Below are 18969 nucleotides of genomic sequence, written 5' to 3'. Positions count from 1 at the left end.
GGCTACTTTGAACGTTACTTTCAGGAAATTACTGAAGTACATTGCCATGGCACGAGAGCTTCTCAAAAAAATAACTTTCACTTACGTAGTGTCAAGCTCAAGAAAAGGTCAAGGCAGTTGAAATTCTTAGGCCCAAAAATATAGAATGATTTACCTTCAGAAATAGTTGGGGCTACGAGTATTAAACCTTTCACGAAAAAACTTAAAATTTATTATATGAATGAACTTGGTCCATGACTGTTTTTATTGTCACAAACATTGACGATTGTTTCGGATTGAACATTGTTGGTGCTACGTACTACTTGTTAACGGCTGCAATCTTATTAGGCCTAACTGTACTCAAGTCGGCCTATAAACTGACTGATTTTGTTAAAGTATGAAGTTATAAACTACGATAGGCCTACTTTTAGTGTTTTTGCTTCGTCGCTTGTGTGTTTTTGCGTAGGTGTTTTTTTTCTCTTTGTTTTTATGTTGTTTTTTTCTCTCAGGCCCACTACTTTTGTAAGGCATGATATTTTTTGATGTTTGAATAAAACCACAGGAATTCACTTTTTTGTTAACATTTTTACGGAACTTATGGTTATCTTGTTTGCAACGTAATGCCAATGCTTTACATTTGTCACATTAAAAACACGGGAAGCAGTTGACTCGATGACTAATATAGTCTTTCACTGCTTCCTGTCTGTTGTTGAATATATTTGTACCATATACTATTTTTCGCAGCAGACAAAATAAAAGGTTTCTCTTATTTAGTAGGCCTCTAACATATTCAGAACTGGTGTTAGCAAAAAAGCAGACAAATAATTTTTTTAGAGCTAAGAAGTTGTACTACTTATTCGGAACTAGATCCTTTAGTACCATTATGACAATTACTAATCTACAAGACGGTGAAAGTTTTGTGTTTACCGTTCCTGGTAAAAGGTCGGACAAAGTCGCAAAAGTTGGTACGTATCTTCGATATTTTTTGTGATAGGCTAGTTTTGAGTTTCATTTGTCAGAGCTAAGGATTCAGAAGAACGGGATTTCTAACTAGACTACGTTAATTGCTAAGAAGAGAGAGTTAAAATAAAGTGTTGCCAGATTTTTTCAAATTTAAAGCAATAATGCTACTTTACAGTTGCAATCGCCTGAATCTTCTTCATTGAAAACAAACTCAAAAATTTAACCTTAAACAAAACTAGTCCACAACAATGTGATGCTCATTTCAATGATAGGGAAAACCGGGGATAGTTCGGACGCAGGGATACCTCGGATAAGGCATTGACGTCACAGTAGAGTATTGTTAAATCACGTTTACCAAAGCTTTATGGCTCCATTACAAATCAGGATAAAGTTTGCAAGTAGGCTATGCCTAGTTTTCTTAGAAAGTTGAAGTCGAAAAAGTAACTTTATCAGTGATATCGAGATTTTAAAATTGTACGTGTAAGGTCATAATTCCGTTGCAGTTAAACAAAACAGACTTTCTTTTGATTGAGGTTGTAGTGAGAAAGCAATGCTCAGATAAGCAAGTGATGATTTTTGACCAGCAGTTTATCAGGCAGTCATATTTTCTTCATTTACTTGTAGTCACGTGGTCGGGGATACTTCGGACACAATGACCGAAGTATCCCCGTGAAAAAAATCAAACTTAAACAAAATCTTATTTACAGATCTTTTAAATAATTTATTGGATTTTAAAGACATTGGTTCGGACATAAAAAAGAAAAAAAATATTCTGTATTAACTGTCAAATCAACTCCAAACGTTTGCATAAAATTGCTGTCCGAGATGATCCCAGACATGTCCGAAATTACCCCGGTACCGGGGTGACTTCGGACATTTGAGGACCATAGAAATTATGCTATTTATAAGCATTTCCGGTTTGCTGAAACAAACAATACTCCTACCCTTTTTTGGCAAAGCCTTACAGTTTACAACAAAATAACATTTACGAACTTGCTGTGTAATTTAAAAAAAATTTGAACTGTTTTCAAAAAATTGTCCGAGCTATCCCCGGTCTCCCCTATACTGTATATAAACTTACGGTACTTCGTTTAAAAAGAAACTTCAGGTTTGAAAATCATTGATCAAAGTTTTGAAACTAGAAAGACTTGAAAAATGAAAACTACCCCTTAGTTAGGGATACAAAATATCATGTGTCAAGTGATAAATCTTGTAATTTCTTTCTGTTTATAATTTTTGTGTGCGAATTAAATTTGTAAACATAATTATGCTTTGAAAAATTCGATCGAGATGATAACAAACAATTCAAATTAATTTTGGAATAATCAATGGGAAGACGTGGGCTACCACTAGGAGAGACCGGGGAGAGTTGTTACAATTTTTAACAAAACCAGTATAACTTTGTCTGCTGCAGCTAAGTTGCTCATTTTTTGTGATAAGAGGTCTAAGGTCTTCGTATTGTAATGCTTCAATCAAAAGTGCAAAAACTAACTGGAAAAGGCAATCTATTATAATGCTATACCGCATAATAATAATCCCTTTACCGCATACCTACACTATCAAATTTTATTTTATGACTGCATGTCTGTTGTAACATCTCAGTGTAGGGGTGATTTGTTGCACTGCCAGGGTGAAATGTTACATCAGAATAACTATCCTTTCATGGTGAAATCAATTGTTTTTCTCTCTAAATCACATATGCATATGATTAGGCTACAAGTACATAGATGTGTTTGTGATGTAATATTGGAAAGAACAACCAAGTAGTAAATACAGAACTCACTAAAAAAATTAGCACAGCATAACAATCACATAAACTAGCGATTTAACATTACAACTTTACTGGCAGATCACGTGCCTCTCGTCGCCAATACCCCATTTCAGCAAATGCCATCGCCTCACAACTTTTAAAAAATGGAGTGCACAGAACGAAAGACCGTAAATCAGACAAGTCCGTCCTCAAGGAAATGACGGACCTCTGGAAGGTCCCAACACCTGTCAAGGGCAACATCTCTGGTGAGTTTACCTCAGAAGAATTTGCCTCCGCCCTCCAGCACCTAAAGCCAGGCAAATCCCTGGGCCTTGACCACCTATGCCCGGAACTAATAGCCTACTCCAAGCTGCCCCCTCTATCCCAATAATCTGGAGAAGAGCCCTAGTGGTTGCAGTCCCAAAGCCGAAGAAGCCCCAAGGGGATCCGAAGAGCTACCGCCCCATCTCTCTGCTCTGTATCCCCTTCAAGATACTCGAGAGACTTATCTACGCCCGTGTCGAACAGCTTCCTCGGGAACAAGCCGGCTTTCGCCACAGAAGATCAACCGTAGACCAGGTTACTCTGATGACCCAAGACATCGAGGACAGCTTCTCGGCAAAAAAGAAGGCTGGCGCCGTGTTTGTCAATCTCACGGCTACCTACGACACTGTATGGCACAGCGGTCTTACCTGCAAACTACTCCGTCTCCTTCCTGACAGGCACATGGTCCATATGATTATGGAACTTGTGCAAAACAGCAGCTTTACCCTTTCCACCGGTAGCGGCTGACGAAGTAGACTACGTCGACTCAGGAACGGCGTCCCACAGGGCTCTGTCCTGGCTCCCCTCCTCTTTAACACTTACATCTATGACCTGCCTGACACCATCTCCAGGAAGTATGCGTACGCAGACGATCTGGCTCTCCTGCATCCAGCCGGAGATTGGCAGTCAATGGAAAGGAACCTAAGCCAGGACATGTCAACTATATCAACATATCTCCAGAAATGGAAGCTACAGCTCAGCAAGGCAAAGACAGTGTCGGCGGCCTTCCATCTAAACAACAAGGAAGCAAAACGTGAGATCAACATTACCACCGATGACGAACACCTGCCCTACTGCGCCGGTACCCGGTCAATTGGTCGACAGACATTTGGTCGATAGTCATTTGGTTGACAGACATTTGGTCGACAGGACGTTTGGTTGACAGACATTTGGTCGACAAGACATTTGGTCGACAGGACATTTAGTCGACAGACATTTGGTCGACAGGACATTGGGTCGACAGAACGATTCATTTTGGGGTGAGGGTTAACCTAACCCTAACTTTAACCCTAATGTCCTGTCGACCAAATGTCTTGTCGACCAAATGTCTTGTCGACCAAATGTCTTGTCGACCAAATGTCTTGTCGACCAAATGTCCTGTCGACCAAATGTCTGTCGACCAAACGTCTTGTCGAACAAATGTCTGTCGACCAAATGACTGTCGACCAAATGTCTGTCGACCAATCGACCGGCCACCACTGCGCCGAACCCACCTACCTCGGCGTAACCCTGGACAGGTCACTCACGTACCGACGACACCTGGTGTCACTGCGCAAAACACTATCTGCGCTCGTTGCACTTTTGAGGCGACTGGCGGGTTCCGGCTGGGGAGCTGATGCGAAAACCCTTCGCACAGCTACCTTGGCCCTCGTCTATTCTACCGCTGAGTACTGCGCACCAGTGTGGTGCCGCAGCTCTCACACCCGCCACATTGACACCGCCATCAATGACGCGCTACGCACTGTGACTGGATGCCTGCGTCCCACTCCAACGGACTGCCTTCCCATCCTTGCAGGCATCCAACCTGCTGAGCTTCGCCGTAAAGGAGCCATGATTTCCCTTGCTCGTCGCGCACTGGACCCGACCACCTCCTCCACAGTACATTCCAGTGCCTACCTGGAGAACAGCAGCGACTGAAATCAAGACGCCCATTTGTGCCCGCCGCACGACAGCTTCTGAACAACGTTGAAGATCTTGGAATAAGTGCGGCACACTGGACGAACTACACATGGAACATGGAGTGGCAAAACAACACCTCCCGACTCCGTGATTTCCTACCCGGCGTCGATCCCCACCCTCCGGGAATGTCCCTCACAAGACTTGCGTGGGTTCGGCTTAACCGCCTACGAACCGGCGTCGGTCGCTTTCGTTCAGACATGTGCAGATGGGGCCTGGCTCCCTCACCGGGATGCGAGTGTGGCGCCACAGACCAGACAGTAGATCATGTCGTCCATGACTGCCCAATCCATCAACCACCACATGGAACGCTTGGACTGAAGGCGCTGGATGATGAGACTGTCGAGTGGCTGATGGCATCATGCCCAGACATAGTCCGAAAGAACAGCTCATACGACGAAGAAGAACATTACTGTTGATCGTTGCAGTTGTCACAGGTGTATTTGGTCTCAGCAGCTGTGCAGACTTCATGTGCCCATCCTTTACAGGTGCCACATTGTACCGAAACTGCTCTTGAAAGAGAATTTGAATACTTGTCACTGCATACTATGTAAAACCATTTTTGGTTTGCAGAGATACTTTTCTTCAAAATGTTCCTCTTGGCCTTTTTTTTTGCTAGCTGCTTTTGTTTTAGATCCAGCTTGTGCCTCAAGCTTTTTCTTTTCAGGGGTAGGCCTACATGTAACCACAGCTGATCGACACTTGCGAGAGCTTTGTTTTTGTATCCGGGATTGAGCTTTGAGGAGGAGAGGTATCATTCGAGGAGACTTAGCAACTCCTTCAGGCAACCTTTCTTCTTCAACCAACAAGTCGTTAGATAAAGTTGGCGAGTTGAAGAGGACATCTGCAGTAATTGGTGAATTATCTGCTGGAATCGGTACAGAATATGATAAGGTGCCAGCACTAGAAGCTGGCGGTTGGTCATTTTGCAAACAATCTCGGTCTGTGACATAGCTTGCCATGTAATTATCATCGCTAAAGATGTTGCTGTTAAATGGGGAAATGCCACACACTGAAAAGCCTTTTTGAATATTGACAGGTGTTGCAGCAGAAGGTAGTGCTAATTTCACCATATGCGGTATGTCATAGATGGTCATGTGTTTACCTGGGTGATTCTTCAACCAGTCACCGGAGGCTGAATTAACATATATTTTGAATGGTCCAAAAACGGTTCTATCGAGAGGTTGCATTTTATGCGAACAATGTGGTGGTAAAATCAGAAGCACAACACCATTCTCGAGAGTATATAATTAATCAAATCAATCGTAAGATGAGATGGGTGGTTAACTGGTTATCTAAAATAATCAGAACTGGGGACTTTGAAGAACACTTTGTGATACCAACAAAACGCTTCATGAACATCAAAAAGTCCGCAGACTGCATCTAGCCACTGAGATCGGCCATACCAGCTGAGCCTACAGGGGAGCATGAGCCAGAAAGTGGTCATGAAATCGAACTCGTGGAAAAATGAAAAAGGTGGAATCAGGTTGCCACTGGCACTAACTGCAACAGTTACCAGTTTTCCCCTTTCACCACATGTGATGATGTGATGGCCCCTACTTGCTTTGTGCCCTTTTTGCGACAATACGATTGGACGCTGCACTGTAGTGACACCTGTTTCATCAATATTGTACACATTAAAAGCTTGAAACTTGTGTTTCTCCAAAACTTTGCCCAAGTTATCAAAAAAATAGAAAAACGTTCGTGCGTTTGAAACTTGTAGCTCTGGAAAGGCTGGCGGCCTCCAGTTTTCTGATGGAAAGATTTTTATTTCTTTGCATAAACCCACCAAACCAGTCAGGACCAGCAGTCGTGCTTGTTTCCCATAAAGTTAGGTGTTTGATGTTGCTTGCAACAGCAAATTCATAAGCGCGTTTCCGAATAGTGGCGACAACCCAAAATATATTTTTGATGCTTGTAACATATAATCTCCAAGCAGCTTCTCTTGTTGCAATGTAAAAATTAAACCAGTTGATTTATAGCCAACTTCCAGTTTGTCACTTTTGCTCACTTTTTTGCATAATCTTTAAGTGTCATGAAGTTTATCTGAAAAACACAGCACGGTCTCAACCAGAAAAGCACTGCAAATTCTGTCAGTCTTTTAATGCAAATTATATTTTAACATCATTAAATTAAAATTTCCTTCTACCAAATAATGACCGTTGCCATGGGTAGGTCCAGGCCACCTCAAAACAATTAGCCTTCTTTGTGACTACAGTATATAGGCTAATAAAATGTTTTGCCAAACTTACATGAAAATCAGAAGCCACTTTTTGAAGAGATTTCCCATGATCAATTACTCTCTTTGCTGCATCCGTGTATGTTGAAATGCGCATTTTCCTGGCATAACACCTTGATTGGTCATTTTATAACTTCTAGGCATTTTTTGTGACAAAATGTATGGAGATTAACTAAACAACACTGAAAAAGTAAACGGTTTTACAGTTCATTTGATGAAGTATGATCGAGGTGATTTGTTACAGTACAGTAACATTTCGCCCATGAGAGGTGTTGGTAATAGTTGCATCTCTAACAGTTAATCAAAAGTGGTTTCATTTGAAAAGTTGTTTGATACAAAAAGTAGCATCACTAACTATGCTAAAAACAACTAATATAAAGTTTAAAATAACTCGTCGTGAAGCTGAAGAACACACTTTTAAAGAAGGTCTTAACTTTTTCAAATAACACTTCAAAACAATTTCTTCAACCTCACAACTTTTTAAAAAGAGCAAACCTTCCTGTTTTTTTCTCAGATTGTGCGATGTGACGCAATAAACATTTTGACTTAAAATCAAGCGGTTTAACTCAGTTTATTTTGTTTTTTTATAAAGGTTGTAACAACCCTCCCTTGTAACATTTCTCCCCGGTCTCCCCTACTGTAAAATAACACTCAGTGTGAACAACCCTAAACTTTAACACACTCTTTTCTTGTCAGGAAGTTGAACATTCCGTAATTCTAGAAATCCCTTTCTAGAAAACTCATCTTTATATATCCTTGCATGTCAAAAATAGAAGAAATTGTGAATAAACAGCGTTTTAAACTTTAATTTTGATATCTTACAAAAAGGTCACTATGATATAAAGGTGTTTTAAACCAGTAACGAAACTCAAAAGCCACATCAACGAATACGATATAAAGATGATCGTGGGATGCATAGGCTATTGCCAACTTTATGTGCTTTGTTGTTTTTAATCTTTAACTCACAGCGGGAGCGTCTCTCAAGGTTGTCTAAGAACACTTTACGCTACGTTCAGGATGCTTGTTTACCGAAGTTTCCTATCCCGTTCTAGCAGACTTGACACGATCACCAAGTTGTCTTTTTGTTTTGTGTACTGAAGTTTTGTGTACTGTACTGAAGTTTTGTGTTTTGTGTACTGAAGGCAAATGAGCCTCCGGAACAACAGCATGTAAATCATTTCTATAATCTTATAGGTTATGTTATCGTATTTATACAAAAAAGCTCGGTCTGCAGTTAAATATGATTGATGGAGGATTGGAGGTGTTTGCAATCAATCGTTTGCTCATTCTGCTTGGAATTTATAACCAACGAAACGTCAGTTTCTTTTTCATTATAGAGTGCTATAAATATTTTGGTTGGAGCAGACACATTTCCAGTTATTCCTGCACCAAGAACCCATGCACCTGTGGAGCAAATGCCACATTATTTTGTACTCATGGCGTTGCACTTCCTACAGTATGCCAAGCGACCAGACGGTTTCTACCTACTTGTCTAGGTAAGAAATGCTAGAATGATCATACCCCAAAGTGAAATTTCTCTTGTCAAAGTCGTCAAAAATTACGTGTTTTTTTGCAAGCGTATTTACGTAATTTTATTTTTTGTGAAAATTTTTCATTAAATCATTGTAAAAATGGCGGACTTTGCTGTCTTGGAATGCTGTAGACAGCTTTATGTACTTATGGTAGCTTAAATTATAATGTATAATACTTATTTTCGGCATTTTTTTTTTACAAATTTTCAGTTGAATGTGTTGTAAGTTCTGTTGGACCTCATCTGCAAGCAAGAATAACCAAAGCTATGGCCAGCCTTGATGAAGAGGTCATTTATGATTGCTCGTTCAATTACTCAGGCACTGGCGCAACGTACGAGTGCACAGATGACGGGAGCATGCAATTAACAACTGCTAAGGAAAACTGTAAATTAAGAGGTATATTTATATATATATCCTACATTCACCTTCTTGAAGCATTATTTACCGGTAAAGGTAAAGGTGAGTCCCATACTTGATTCCAAGCATGAGGAGATGAGAAGATAAGGTTCTCATTATACTAAGTCTTCGGCACTAACAAAAGTTGGGTGGCCAGTTCCCTTCTCTTGACCGCCTTTACTTTAGCAACTACGCCCACCCATTTTTTACACCCAGTGTAGAGGTGAGCGCGTGTGTCAACAACCAGCATAAGCTAGGAATCGAACCAGGATTGCATAATTGGAAAGCGGGCGCCTTATGCGCTGCGTTATTTATCAGGAGGCTATACAATACGTCACGGCAATCTATTGATGAGTTATTACTACTGAGAAATTTTATTTTTTTATGTTGTCCGGGTTTTAACTTGACTATGGAGTTATTGAATTGAATGGACATGAAGACAAGAAATCTTTTTTTGTTTAGGCACCCAACCGAGACTCTTTCTAGTCGCAGTAAAAAATTACCACTCGTCCACGCAGCTGAAATAAAAAAAATTTTTAGGGATTAAAAAAACATTGAAAACAAAATCTGTTTATCTGAGCTGTAGGAGCTTCTTTTTAACATATTTACAATAATAATGACGTCACAGTTTCTTAACTGTAAGCAAAGATATAGCTTTGGGAGAGAAACAATTTTAATATACCACAGTCAGATGATAGACATTCATATAGTTCGTTCCTTTTTTTCTTTTATTATGGATTGCTTAACAAGAAACGTCCTGACACAAGCACGGTAGGATATGCGGTTTGCAGACGACTTTGTGTTGTGTGCAAAGATGAGAGAGGAAGCGGAACAGAGGCTGGAGACTTGGAGAACAGCAATGGAAGGTAGAGGCATAAAAATAAGCAAGTAAAAAATAGAATATCTCAAATTCCAAAAGTCAACAGTAGATGATAACGAAGAAAATGAGACAAAAATACAACGACAAGGAAAAACGGTGAAACTAGTATCAGAGATACAACATCGTTTTATAAAGTTTCCTCTTCAGATTTTCTGGCACCTTTCTGTCACACATAGCTATTGTTATTTTCTTCCACGCTACTCACCCTGCTGGCGTCTCTTTGTCACCTCTTATGTAGCTCGTTCCGTTCTCATAAACTTTTGAACCAAGATATTTTGAATTCTGATACTAGTTTCACCGTTTTTCCGGTTATGCGTGTATTCAAAGCCGATAATTCAAAGTGGTCAGTTGAAAGCCGATAATTCAAAGACGACAATTCAAAGCGGTCAATTGAAAGCCGATAATTGAAAGCCGGCAATTCAAAGTTGACGATAATTAATCCGCTTGATTGGAAAAGTCGATAATTGAAATTAATTAATCTTACTGTGATGTGATAAGAGCACGAGCTCGTACTGTACTCAAAAGTCCATCGTTTCGCAATGCTGAAGTTAGTCAGAAGTCGAACAATGAGTAGTAGCCTATAGATGCTTCTTTCACAAAAACGGAAAGAGGAAAAAATAAAGCATGCCATGGCGGCTACTGCTATAACCTCGACAGGGATAGTAAGCTTGGTGAGGGGTTAAGCTTCTGGTTGTGTGAAGAGTATTGGAAGGAGAACCAGTGCAAAGCTAGAATGCATGTCTGCAATGAAAAGGCAGTGAAATTTGTTGGAGAACATAAATGGAACTGAGCATAATTATGCTCCAAATGGTCAGCGTAAGCAGGTTCTGGACGTTTGTGCCCAGTTTAAGTTACAAGCAGCAACGTCTTACGCTACAACTCAGCAAATCATTTCTCCCTCAGAGTCAAAGCTACTTCTCTGATGGAATGTTTAGCACAACTCCAAACCATCTTTTTCAACAGCTATATACTAGGGTGGGCCGTTTTTGACTTTTTTCGAAATTCAAAAACGGCTAGTCATAAAAAGTAGCACATGCATAAAAAAATTACGTGTGCAAAATTTTATCAGTTTGGGGGTGCATCTTCTGCCCCCGCAAGGGGGTCAAACTTTCAATTTTTTGAAAAAAAAGGGGACATTTCACTTTACGTTTCAACATAATTTTTTTTATAATTTTTCTACTGGCTAGTTATAAATTGTAAGTGGGATGTACCCAGAACTTTCCTATGTAAAGGCATGTACGAAGCTTAAGGTTTACTGCCCCCGCATCGACGACCAAAATGCTGAATTTTCACGAATTTGAGATGCTATTTTGTCATTGCTCAATAAACAAACTTGTCGCAAAAAGGCGAGATGGTGTTACCGCTGTACGCTCATTTATGTTCTGTCCACTAACTTTGCAGGTTGATACGAACTGACAAACTATGAGACGTAATCTTGCTTAAATTAAAAGCCTACGTTTGATCAGTTGCAGCTATAAAACGCAACCTATAATTTTACTTCAGAATAAAAGCAATATGATCTGCAGGTTCCGTAAATGGAATGTACTGTACAGTTCCACGTGAATTGTTATCATGATTTTGTTTACACAAATTTGTCATTTACAAACAATTAAACGTTCACTTGATAGGCTACTACAGAACTACATACAAAAGTAAATTTTGTTTGACAGCAATGCAACGATAAAAAAGAACTTGTCTTAACAAAACAAAAAAAACGAAATTCTGTCAAAAATACAACAAACAACAAGGTCTTTTAGCCAGTTCCCCAGATTATTGCTCAAATTTAGTTCTGGCTGAAGTTTAATGAATCATAAAATCTTGTTTCGACTGGAACCTAGGAATTTTTTTTTCTTGATTGTAATATTGCTTTAACGTAGGCTACCCATCTCTTTCAACGCTGTCCACCACATGTGATGAGCACCTGTTGTGTGTGGCAGACTGTTGTGAAGGCATCTTTGTTTTGATGTGCTCTTTTATCACATTGCTGTCAACACCACGCATCGCTGGGGGTTCCGTAACTGGAATATTTTGCCAGTCTATCACCTCAAAGTAACGTTCGGAACTGAACTGCAATATTGGCAGGGCGAATTTTTGCTGACGAGTGCTGTGAGATGATAATATTCTTGAATTGAAAATTCTTCTCCATCCTAGTTTCCTTACATACTCTTTGGTATAACGTATGATTTCAATCAAAATGTTTTCAGGATGGGCATAAAACGCATTCCTCTGTATTACTTTGTTGAGGATATTGCGAGCTTTATTCGATAGCTTCTGAGCAGAGTGTAGAATTTTAAAGAAATGTTTTTAGCCATTAGTGAAATTGCTTTCCTTTATAATGGCAAACCATACTGGAATATAAACATTCATAATATAGTCCACACGTTTCACCAATACAGCTGACGCATTAGATGCAACATATAAACGTAGAATTCTATTGGCTGTGTTCAACCATCTTCAAAGCTCGCTTCAAACCTCGCTTGAAAACGTTCTATTTCAATGAACATTATGACTGAATGTACCGTATTAATTATCACCATTGTCATGTACAGCGCCCAGGAGCATAGTTTGACTGTGGATGTGGCGCTATATAAATATTGTTATTATTATTATTATTATCTTGAGTGGTTTATCATACCTGGACTCCTATATGCGAAATGAATTGACATATCTCCACTTTTCACTGCTCTGTGCATGTGTAGAAGATATTTTTGGTCAGTGCTGAGGTCATTTTCATCAATTTCGATCTCTGGTGCCGGAACTGCTTTATATTTTACAACATCTAGTTGTGTGACAGTGGCTAGCTGCTTTATAATGGGCCCAGTGTCAGGTCTGCTAGTATTGCCATATCTTTTATAAGATGCCTAAAAGGCAATTCATTACTATGGAGTAGCCTACTGGAGTAGGCATATTAACCATTGAAGTGGCTTTTGGAAATGATCTTCCAGGAGCTTTATTACGACGCTTTTTTGACCTGTGTTTAACTGTTTATTGCGGTTCCATCGCATCCCGATTGCCATTACATTATCGTAATTAATTTTATTGGATCCAAGCTATTCAAGAATCCGGTAGCTATTGACACATTAGATCAGTTGTCTGCAGTAAAATGACAAATGAAATGATAACTTGGTTCCTCAAGTAAAGTAATGTGTTCTTCAACTGCGAAATATTTTCGAAGTCACCCAGCAATTTCATTTTGTTTGATGGTTTAATCTTTTCGGCCATCAAAATATATATGCTTTGCAAATTTATGCACATGATAGGCCTATTTTCCATTTGAGTTGTAAACCTCATTTTTTTTCTTGCTCTTCTCACTTTGCTTTTATCGATGACTGATTGAGATTCGCTATCCGTTACAACTCCCGCATCTTGTAGAAATGATGAAGCAATAAGTGCTGCAGACCTATCTGAAATACCAGTACGATCGCATGATTCAGCAAATACTACTAAACTGGAAGTAACCTTGCTTTTTCTGGGGTTTTCCGAGGCAAAACTGGGTTGATAATCAAAATCTTCGCAGCGTTCTTCATTGGATGACAAAGTTTCTGAGCTTGAATAAGAAGTTAAAGGTGTTTTAACCAAAATTGTGCCTGCTCCTGGGTCTTCATGTAAAGAACGGAATTTTTCTGATCTTGCGACTCTCCTCGGAAAACGTTTAAAATTAGATTTTGTGGCCGATTTATCATGTTTATCAATCACCATTATGCGAGTTGTTCTTTGATCAAGAAGGAACTGTTGTTCTGTAACAGGGACACGATTTTCCTGCGGGCAAGTGGGCTACATTGCAGAAAATTGGAACACTTAGGCTACAACAACCGATTTCAAATATTTTTGCTTTGCAGATTCTTTCATTTGGTCCAAGTTTTGCTGAAATTTAGGCCCACCTCTAGAATTTGACTTCAAAAGATTATTCTTTTTTTTTGTAACTCTTTGTCATAAATATGTAGGCTACTGATGTTTGTACCTCATTCGTATCATCCTGCAAAGTTAATGGACAGAACATAAATGAGCGTACAGCGTTAACACCATCTTGCCTTTTTGCGACAAGTTTGTTTATTGAGCAATGACAAAATAGCATCTCAAATTCGTGAAAATTCAGCATTTTGGTCGTCGATGCGGGGGCAGTAAACCTTAAGCTTCGAACATGCCTTTACATAGGAAAGTTCTGGGTACATCCCACTTACAATTTATAACTAGCCAGTAGAAAAATTATAAAAATAAATTATGTTAAAACGGAAAGTGAAATTTCGCCTCTTTTTTCAAAAAATTGAAAGTTCGACACCCCTGCGGGGGCAAAAAATGCACCCCCAAACTGATGACATTTTGCCCGAGTAATTTTTTCGTGCATGTGCCACTTTTTATGACTAGTCGTTTTTGAATTTCGAAAAAAGTCAAAAACGGCCCACCCTAGTATATAGCCTACCATCCATGCTATTGAATTAGGCGTAATTGTACCTCTTGTCTATGCTCTTCTTCCGAACGAAGCTGCTCAAACCTATTGCCGACTTTTTCAGGCTATAAAAAACCTTCGACCTCAGATAAATCCAATGTCCTGGATGACAGACTTTGAGAAGGCTGCAATCAATGCCATTCAAGACAATATTCCAGCAACTTCACTGACGGGCTGCCTTTTCCATTTACAGCAATGTGTTTAGCTTAAAGTAGGCTACAGCAGTTTGGACTGGTAGCAGCTTATAAATAGTCAGGGAGTTATACGAGTTTAATTGCATTTTCATTAGGAAATTTAAGGAAGAACTTTTTAGATGTATTTTTGGGCGTAGAATACAAAAATCGAGTGCTTACACGCCGAAAACTGGACATTTTTAAGATATTACCAATTTTTAATGTTTGTGGGCTACTTCCGCTTTTTATTTTTCAATTTTTTATTTTACCAATTTGTCATAGAATTAAGACAGCTTTTTAGTTCAAAAAGTGAAATTGGTCAAATTCTGCCAAGACAAAAGGTTATCTGTCATTGTTTTTGAGTAACTGTAACAGTTTTTGTGTTTTTTAAATACGAAGCTGTAGAAAAATATACAAGATTTAGTTAGATAATGTTAAAATCATCATTCTGACTTTCACTGTCATCTGAATCGTCAGATAAATTCGAATCCTCGTAGTCACTGTCATTGTTATATTGGTCTACTTCCAAAGAATCTGGCAGCTGAGAGCCTTCAAACCAATTTGGCACTATCTTGCCGCTATTATCCTCTTTCCACCCATGGTCTAAGGGTGACTGTGTCACAGGCTTGAATTCATTTGCAAGTTTCCACATCCTTGCAATAAAATTTGCTCGCTTAATGTGCTGGATAAATTCTGCCCTGCAAGGAGAAATTGCTGTAGGTTCCCAATCTTCTACTTTTTGCAGAGGTCGCTCACTATGTATTAGCGTAAACTTCGTTTCAAATATAACTCTGCGGGCTTCATTGACGTCACGAAGTTGCCTTTTCCCGTATGTTGCACATACAAACTCTTCGAGAGCAGCTTCCGTGGCAGAGCTAACACTGATGGAGCTACCTAAATCTGCCAGTGCTTGAAGAAATTGAGGGTACTTTAATGCAATTAAGAGTGGTCTAGTTTTCCCTTTGCAAAAGAAACAGGAATTGTAATCACACCCTGTGATGGCATGGTATCCTGGCAAAGCTGTACAGAATAAGCCATTAATTTCACTGAGCTCCTCCATCATGCTTCTGATGTTAACAATACGCCGAGTATTGTTGTAAGCATGACCCATTTCTAATAAAACTTTTGTTTACAGGTCCACATCGCTGCAATAATGCAAGAGAATGATCATTACATCTGTGTCATTACAACGCACATTCACTCGCAGAGGATTGTTACTACTTTTGTAGAGCTGAAAGATGTGATGCACCATTCTTGTGTCCGCTTCATTGTGTTTGCAGTCATATAAACAGCAATCCTGTCTTATTACAAGATTGTTACTTTGCACACTAAATTCATAGCACTTTTTTCCCTTAGCCACAATTACTTTCTTGTTCCCGATTACTTCAGCATAGGCATTTGACTGCCAGTCATAAAACAAGAAAGCAGGGAAAGAATCTTTGAACTGTTATGAGGATAGGCACTTTGAAAAGTATTTAGGTCTTTTTTGGCTAGGACCAATAATGCTGATGGCAGTGTCGGTGTACCCCCGAATTTCATGAGCCGTATCTTTGATTGTGTTCTGAGTACAATCGTCACATACAAAGTGCACTTCTTCGCTAGTACTGTAGCTTTCCAAATCATAGTTAAGAGAGCTTTGGCAATTCCACCATAAGCAAAAGGAAGGTTCGTAATCATTCTGATCAAGAACATGTCATCAAAAATACTTCCCGTATTCAATGGTTCATTAGCTGCCGTCGCAAGTGACTCAAGATGGTTCGCCAATTTGGACTTGTTGGTTGTGGTCATATTTCCATCTACATTGCATAGACTAAGGGAAACTACTGACAGTGGGTGAGACAGGACTTTTCTTAAGTCAAGCTTTTTTTGGCAGGACAAGTAAAGAAGTCTGCCAAACATGTCTCTGGAACATTTCAGCTCTACCACTTTCTTATCTTTTGTGGTGACGAAAACCTTTGCTGCATTGCTAGCGAAATTTCTAACTTTCCTTTTCTTGATGGGCTTTTCAATTCGAGCTGGATTTTCTTTTATTTCATCAAGGAACTCCTGTTGCCATTCAGAACCTTTGCCAATTGTGTTCAAGAGATCATTTTTGATCTCACCTGGAGCTGGTTTTCCAGACGGTAGCATGATCAAGTGATTGCTTTGTTCAACATGTTGAAATAGATTTATGGTCGAATTGATAGTTTCACCAATCTTCATGAAATCAGCATGGTTTCTTTTTATTCTGTAGGGTTTTGATTCCTGGTAAACAGTTTCATAATGTTTCATACCAGCCTTCTCCATCGCATAATTTATCACTTGACTCCTTACATACCTCGAGACATTCCATCTTCGTTGGGCAGGAAAACTCCGGGTAAACGCACTTATGCCAGTCATCCTGGATGCTGCCTCCATATTCTCAGTCATCTCCATTGTTTGATCAACAGGTAATCTGGAGAAGGAATGTCCAGACAACCTCACAGAGAAGGCTCCTTTCTTCAGCTGATCACGCATGCCAGGGTGTGTTTAGTGTATGTTCAACAGTTTCAGGAAGTACAGTAGCATGTGTCTGGAATAGTTGGGCTTGTTGCATGCAAAAACACAGGGATTATTGTTTTCAGAGCATAAGTGAAGAGCTCAATATTATTCGTCTTTATAGCTCTGTTCAAAAGTAAAAATCGCTGTACAAGATTGATGTATAGAAACCAGAACTGGGCTGTACCGACATGGTTCCCGTTCCGTGTGTCGCCACAGAACTTCTCATAATCATTCATAAGAGTCCTTCATCTGCTCTAAGAACGACTCTACATGTTTTTTCTTGAACGCAGTGGCAAGTAAAACATATAATCGCTTACACCTGTTGTAATGCTTTCCTGAGAAGAAGTCGCTAATTGACCCAGGAGCTAGAACTTCCGATTGAGTAAGGATGTATGGACCTCCAGAATCCTTTATCCGGTAGCCCAACCAACCAAAGTACCTGAACATGATGTGGAACGGTCCATAGTGGATGAATAACCTACCAAATCTGGTAGCCAGAATATTCTGGATTTGGGCAGCAGGCTTTGCAATACCAAGGCCATACGTAACATTTATATAATGTTCCTTGCATTCATCCGCTACTTTCAAGCTTGTTTTCATAGTATCAAGAACTACATCATGTTTTGTAGGTGGTTTTCCTATATTTGGCATGTATGCAACTGTCTGGCGTGGCAGGGGATCTTTTGTAAGTTGAGCATTCAATCCTCACCACATAGGCGTGTCTTTACAGCCAGCAAAGGCGATTGACGAAATCATCTCCCTTTTTGTCACATTTTGTAGATTTTCAGGAGAAGTTATATCGAAAGTTTTGAAATTGGTAGAAACTATCTTTGGCTTTTTTGTTACAGGCTCCAGCTCAATGTGAAGGATTTCAAGACTCCCTTTTCTAATCCAAGACAAACCAGAATTGCTACTATCACTCTGTGATGGGCCTTGTTCCTTCTATCCATCTAACTCTGTTGTCATATTTTGGAAGCATATTCCTTGTGTATCATGGAGGGTGCCACTGCCTGAAAGCGTATCTTTATTCTCATCATAATTGTTCCAAGCAATCGTAGTTGCTAAACCTTTTTCTCCAATTATTCCTTCTGGAGAAGCCTTTTCCTTCTCCAAAGCTTGTAGGGCAATTCTGTTTCATACTCACCACACAAAGTGTAGCCTATGCAGTGTCAAAAATGATTAAGAAGTTTAATGAATTTTTGGAGCTTGTCAACGACTTCAGAGTCATCCCTAACAGCAGATGATTTGCAGGTTTGATTCTCCCATATATAGCTTTGTAAATATCGTCTTCAGCGGATGACAATGCATATCTTTCATACCGCTCGGTCATGGTATCTTGGCCACCATACATATATTTGTAGAACTGCACAAGCTGTGCAAAAGCTATCTGTCTTGCAGTGCTTTCAGAACTGCTTTATAAAACTCCACAGCTTGCAATATCATTTTACCACGCACACAAAGCAACGTGGTTTTCCACAGTGTTGCCAGATGTTTTAAAATTTTCAGCCCAAATTTCTAGAAAAACTAGCCTTAAAGTACGTAACCAAACGTAACCCAACGTTAGAAAAATTGTGCAAAGTGAAGTCATCAAAACCGAAAATTGTGAAGTATATAACAATGATATTTATTCTATGACAGTTGGTTCGAATTGAAACGAAACAACCAGACCACAACCCATCACAGCTAAAATTTTGCCGCGACCAGGAAACAAAATTACCCGAATTCCGAGGGAAAACAGCGGAACTAGCAACTTTGGTTTTGAGCCATTTATTCAAATGCAGCCGCTATCCAACGACCGCGAATTTCTCCTGAGCTCCCAAGCAATGACGTCATTCACTTTCTAGTCCAAAAACTGCAAATATCTCAAAAATGTCCAGTTTTCGGCTTGTAAGCACTCGATTTTTGGATTCTACGTCCAAAAATACATCTAAAACAGTCATCGTTGAAATTCCTAATGAAAATGTAATTAAAGCCATGTAACTCCTGCTCTAAAAGAAGATGATGGAAAGTTTGCAATGAGTGCGCGGAGCCTGGCAGCACTAGCTTTTGTACCAGAACAAGACGATGAGAACGCATTACAAGCCCTAGT

At 39.6% G+C, this 18969-nt stretch overlaps 1 protein-coding gene across 1 annotated transcript in view; it reads left to right on the top strand.

Moving 5' to 3' along the window:
- Positions 1-918: 918 nt before the first annotated feature.
- The window catches only part of LOC145774084 (sushi, von Willebrand factor type A, EGF and pentraxin domain-containing protein 1-like), a 78280-nt gene continuing 60229 nt past the window's right edge, over positions 919-18969 (top strand). The window contains exons 1-3 of the mRNA XM_082585232.1: positions 919-944; positions 8270-8428; positions 8675-8860. Of these exons, the coding sequence (XP_082441358.1) occupies positions 8731-8860 (130 nt within the window). The 5' untranslated portion in view covers positions 919-944; positions 8270-8428; positions 8675-8730. The remainder of the gene's footprint in view (positions 945-8269; positions 8429-8674; positions 8861-18969) is intronic.

The sequence above is a fragment of the Aplidium turbinatum genome, chromosome 7, assembly GCF_918807975.1.
Source record: "Aplidium turbinatum chromosome 7, kaAplTurb1.1, whole genome shotgun sequence".
In the NCBI taxonomy this organism is placed as follows: Eukaryota; Metazoa; Chordata; class Ascidiacea; order Aplousobranchia; family Polyclinidae; genus Aplidium; species Aplidium turbinatum.
Note: the sequence above shows the minus strand (reverse complement) of the source record. Positions and strands in the feature narration are given on the sequence as shown.